Source organism: Pelodiscus sinensis, chromosome 5 (assembly GCF_049634645.1).
Source record: "Pelodiscus sinensis isolate JC-2024 chromosome 5, ASM4963464v1, whole genome shotgun sequence".
Taxonomy (NCBI): domain Eukaryota; kingdom Metazoa; phylum Chordata; order Testudines; family Trionychidae; genus Pelodiscus; species Pelodiscus sinensis.
In genome coordinates this window covers 115,190,091-115,195,041 of record NC_134715.1, presented here as the reverse complement: position 1 = coordinate 115,195,041, position 4,951 = coordinate 115,190,091, and the positions used below count along the sequence as shown (strand labels likewise).

Here is a 4,951-nt window from a genome sequence, read left to right as displayed (position 1 = left end):
ACCCATCCATGCATATTTCCAATCCTCAGCTGCTAGAAATGGCTGATCACAACATGGAGGGTATTTCACAGCAATAAGTAAAAGAGTCTCAGGGCAGCCTCTTGAAGGTCTCCACCTTCACACCCATTGCACAATCTCTCTCGTCTTCCTTCCCCATTACTTTCCTTCTTGAGCTTTTCCCCTCCCTTCCCTGATCCTGGTCCCTCTTTGTCCCTCCTTCAGAGCCCCCTTGCCTGTTTCCTCTTTGATCCTCCCCTTTCCCGCTGTCTCTCTCCCGACTCCCTTGTTTTTCTTCTCCATAGCTCCTCCTCCCGCCTCCTCGTCCCTCACCCGCCTCTCCATCCCCACCAGTCTCCTGTCCCCCTCCTTTCTTTTCCCTTCAGTCCTAGCTCTCTCCAGTCATCCCCTCGCTGTTCTCTCCTTTCTTTCTCCCCATTTCTCTCCTCCTTTCTTCCCTGTTTCTAGCCCCATATTTCTCTCCCCTGGACCCCAGTCCCCCTCCTTCGCTACTCCCCTCCCCTCTCCCGTTGCTGGCCCCTCCCTCCGTCCCTCGGCAGCCAATCCGTACAGCTTGCTCCTGGTAGCCGCCGGGCCCGCGCTCCAGCGCCGCCGCGACTCCTGCCCGGCCAGCGGGATGGTGCAGCGCGGCGGCGGCGACTGGGAGTCGGAGGCGCAGCGAGAGGCAGGAGCCGGGCCTGGGCAGCCGCGGGTCCCGCTCGGTCCCTCATGGCAGGGCTGCCACTGGGCTGCGAGAGGAGCCGGAGGCTGAGCCAGGGCGGGGAGTTGCCCCCCGCCTGCCTGACCTTCACCATTGACAGCATCCTGAGACGCAACTCTGGCGGCGGCGCGGACTTGGCCCGGAGCCCCAGGCTGCGGCGGGACGCGGGCAGAGCCCGCTGCTCCCGGCTGGATCCGGAGGAGCAGGAGCAGGGAGAGGGGCCTTCGGAACAGGAGTCCAGTAAACGCGGCAGCAACCCGGGTATAGCGTCTGGAGCCTCTGTCGGACATGCGGGGCTAGGCACTGCTCGCGTACGCAGCACCTAGCCAATATCCTGCGCGCACACGCTGCATGGCCCCACCTACTGCGCGCACACCCTGCATGGCCCACCTACTGCGCGCACACACCCTGCATGCCCCCAGACTACTCACACACCCTGCATGCCCCACCTGCTGCGCGCACACACTCTGTGTGCCCCACCTACTGCGCGCACACACCCTGCATGCCCCCAGACTACTCACACACCCTGCATGCCCCACCTGCTGCGCGCACACTCTGCATGCCTAAACTTCTGCGTGCACACCCTGCATGCCCCGCTTACTGGGCGTACACCCCCTGTGTGCCCCACCTACTGCGCGCACACCCCCTGCGTGCCCAAACTATTGGACGCACACAAATCCTGCGTACCCCACCTACTGTGTACACACATCCAGTGTACACCACCTACTGTGCATACACATCCTGCGTGCCCCACCTACTGCACACGCACACCCTGCATGCCCCCACCTACTGCACGTGCACACCCTACATGCCCCCACCTACTGCGCACTCACACTGCATGCCCCCACCTACTGCACACTCATACTGCATGTCCCCACCTATTGTGCACTCACACACTTCATGCCTCACCTGCTGTGTGCACACTGCATACCCCACCTACTCACATATATGCTGCATTTACCCCACCTTGTGCGTGCACATACACATTGCATGCCCCCACCTACTGCACGCTCACAGAGTTCATCTACCCCACCTACTGTGCACGAACCTACATACCCTTACTTATACACCCTCATTTGCTACATCCCTGAACACATTGCATCCCATCTACTGCACATACCTGTGCACTGAATACCATATCTACACCTACCTACTGCATCTTCATGCCACTCCTACACAAACTGCACACACACCATCCCTACACAACCTTGCTACACACCATTCCTCTCTACATTGACATACTGTATATACCCATCCCTACAGTGCGCTCCTCCCTCCCCCACCCCGCATCAGTACAGCCAGGGGCTCGGATGTTATGGGGATGTGGGGCTGGATAGATACCCCACTCTCTCTGCACACGCGGCTCTCCTGGTACACTTTGGCACGCCGATGAAGGTGGGATAGATAACTATTCCTCCAGCGGAGCCCCAGAGCCTTCCAGGCTGCTTATTCCGGTACCCTGCCCCACTCCCTTCGCCTTATGTCCCAGCCCGAAACCCGGGGGCACCTCATTTCTGTCCCGGCTCCCCCTTCCTTGGGGTGCCTCCGGATCTGTCCTTGGGAGCCCTTCCCCCTTCCAGAGGTGCCCTCCGCTGGAGGCCACCCCGGACAACTGCCCTGCGTAGTTCCTGGCAGCTCTTGGGACACGTCGCGGGGCCCATCTGGCTCCCAGCCAGACGCAGGGGTGGGGATGCGGGGCGGGTTGTGGCTGGGCGGGGAGGGCTGATGTTGTGCTTTGCTACCCACCCCCGCAGGAAAAGAGACCTGCCGGATGGCAGCGGACGGGGCTGCAGGCCGGGGCCGCAGGCCGGGCGGTGCCACAGGAGGAGGAGCGGGCTCGGCCCAGCCTGGGGGACTGCTCCGCAGCCCGGACTCCTCGCCCCGGGAAGGAGGAGCCGCCGGCGCCCACGGGAGCTCGCTCCTGGCGGGGGGCTGCAGGAAGAAGACCCGCACCATCTTCTCCAAGAGCCAGGTCTTCCAGCTGGAGTCTGCCTTCGACCGGAAGCGCTACCTGAGCAGCGCCGAGCGAGCCTGCCTGGCCAGCGCCCTGCAGCTCTCCGAGACCCAGGTGAAGATCTGGTTCCAGAACCGTCGGAATAAACTCAAGAGACAAATGTCTGCGGAGCTGGAGGGCCCCGCTCCGGGCCAGGCAGAGCCGCCCGGGGAACTCTTGCCCCAGGGAGCGGCAGCTGCGGCTTCGCTCGCCTTCCCCGCCCTGTACAAAGACAGCACGTTCCTCAGTCGTTTGCTGCCGCTGTCCTTCCCCCTGCTCTATCCGGGAAGCGCCTTCCCTTACCTCTGTTTCCCCAGTCCGGGCAAATACTTCAGCCTGGTGGATGGGGATGGATAGCCCCTATCCTGCTATCCCCTTCCCCCCGCTTGTACAGCCTGGTTCCAGTTACTGGCCGAGGAAGTCTGCACCTTCTGCCAATGTTATTTTTACGCGCAGCATGTTAATGGGATCCCTTCTCCCCGCTCCCTGGTTTGACTTCCTGCACTTCAGAGCATATTTGTTCCAACTCGTAACTTATTAAAAAGACGCCTATGCAAAACTGCTGCTTTTTAAAAACAGGGAGCCATTTAACTTAGAGCTCTGCACTTTCCCAGCCTAAGTCTTTCTCACACACTGTAACTGCGAAGGGGATGGACAACCCCGGGGCTCTATGAACACTTAATAAAAGAGACGAGCTGTCGTTTGATTAGTTCAAGTGTTATCTAAAGTATTTCAATACATTTAAATACATCAAAGCAACCATTAGCTGTGCTTGATCAGAAGGTGGCTTTCTCTTCCAAATGAAAGGATAATTTGTCTCTAAAATATTGCTAAAGCCTGAAAGGGTGTTTTTACAAAGGTCTTCTTTTTACAATTCTCAGTTTTCTTGTTAGTAGAGATACCGTTGTTGAGAACCAAAGAAAATGGGGCATGAATGCTGGAGACGACTCATGTATTATATATGTATGTCACAGTAGCAAATGCTATTCATATCACATTGAATCTGTCGTGTATGAGGGCTGTGAGTACAATAATCATTATTACAGTTCTAAAGTACTAGCTAGGGCTAGTTACATTCCTGCACGTCTCAGAACTCTACCACTCTCTAAATGCTCTAAAACTCGGTATTTTCCCGATACTCTCAATTTGTTGACATTTCGACTAAAATCTGTTGGGGGGGGGGGGGGTTAAATGATGTAACTTTTCAGTATCTTCAAGAAAAATCAAATTCTCTGTCACACGTTTGTACTAAGAAATGTGGGACATTTTTATCTGCCAATAATGAAACAATATTTTTATAGATTTCTAAACAGAATGACCGTATATTGTTTTAAAGCCTTCTACTATATAAAAGGGTGAAAATAAATCTTTTATATCAGAAATGTAAAATGCATGTCTTTTGAATATAGTTAATGTTGAGAGTGTAAAAACATTTCTTAACGCATGTCTGGTGGATTTTTTTAAAATAAAGATTTGGGGAAATATACTTGTGGCATTATTAACACTGATTTTTTCATCTGCACTAAATGCCATAAGTGATTCAGGATTTTGTCCTTGGCAAAGACTGTATGATTTGATAATTTTGAGCTTTTTATAAAGTTAATGGGGAAATTAGAAGGCAACTCTTACTGGATGCATATTTTAGTTATGAATGTCAGCCAGGCAAAGATCTTAAATATGTGCTCAAACTATGGCAAAGAGCACTGAAAGGAAACTGTTTAAAAACCGGAAAGAGTTTTCCAGACCTGTTGAAATCAACATTCAAAGATAAGAGAGAAACAGGTGAAATAGACAAGTACGCTATGAAGATGCGGCTGTTGATAAATGAACTGCCCGAGAAAACACTTTTTAGCAAAGCGCTGGTCTTTTCCTTTTCTACCTCTTGACCTCTGGCCAGTTAAATTCACGAGATAAATGTCTGTGCAATTACTTGCACCAGCCTGAGTGTGAAATGTAAGCAATAGTTTGTGATGAAAAAACGTGACGCAAGAAGGGACGATGAAGAATATAATTACAAGAAAGTCCCGTGTGGATTTTTTTTCAAACCAAGAACTTCTATTACCGTTTGATTTAACGCAGTGTCAAAGTAGTTGCTAAGTAAACACATGATAATATGAATCGCAGGTTCGCAGCTCTGCATAATAGCCATGGAGCTAAACCGTGTTTATGGCTTAATGAAATGGGAACATGGTTTGACTCTTCAAACTTGATTATCAGTCTTGCATTTTCAGTCAGAGAAG

General features: G+C 52.9%; 1 protein-coding gene across 1 annotated transcript; it reads left to right on the top strand.

The window, feature by feature from the left end:
• Nucleotides 1-304: 304 nt before the first annotated feature.
• LOC142829684 (uncharacterized) lies at nucleotides 305-4,197 on the top strand. Its single transcript, XM_075930817.1, has 2 exons — nucleotides 305-979; nucleotides 2,473-4,197. Exons 1-2 carry the CDS (start codon nucleotides 727-729, stop codon nucleotides 3,066-3,068), a joined length of 849 nt encoding a protein of 282 aa, XP_075786932.1. The 5' UTR covers nucleotides 305-726; the 3' UTR covers nucleotides 3,069-4,197.
• The last annotated feature ends 754 nt before the right edge of the window (nucleotides 4,198-4,951 follow it).

Coding starts and splice junctions, on each gene's coding strand:
- LOC142829684 (XM_075930817.1), top strand. CDS start 727: ATGGCAGGGCTGCCACTGGGCTGCGAGAGGAGCCGGAGGCTGAGCCAG. Junction 980..2,472: donor TAAACGCGGCAGCAACCCGG/GTATAGCGTCTG, acceptor CCACCCCCGCAG/GAAAAGAGACCTGCCGGATG.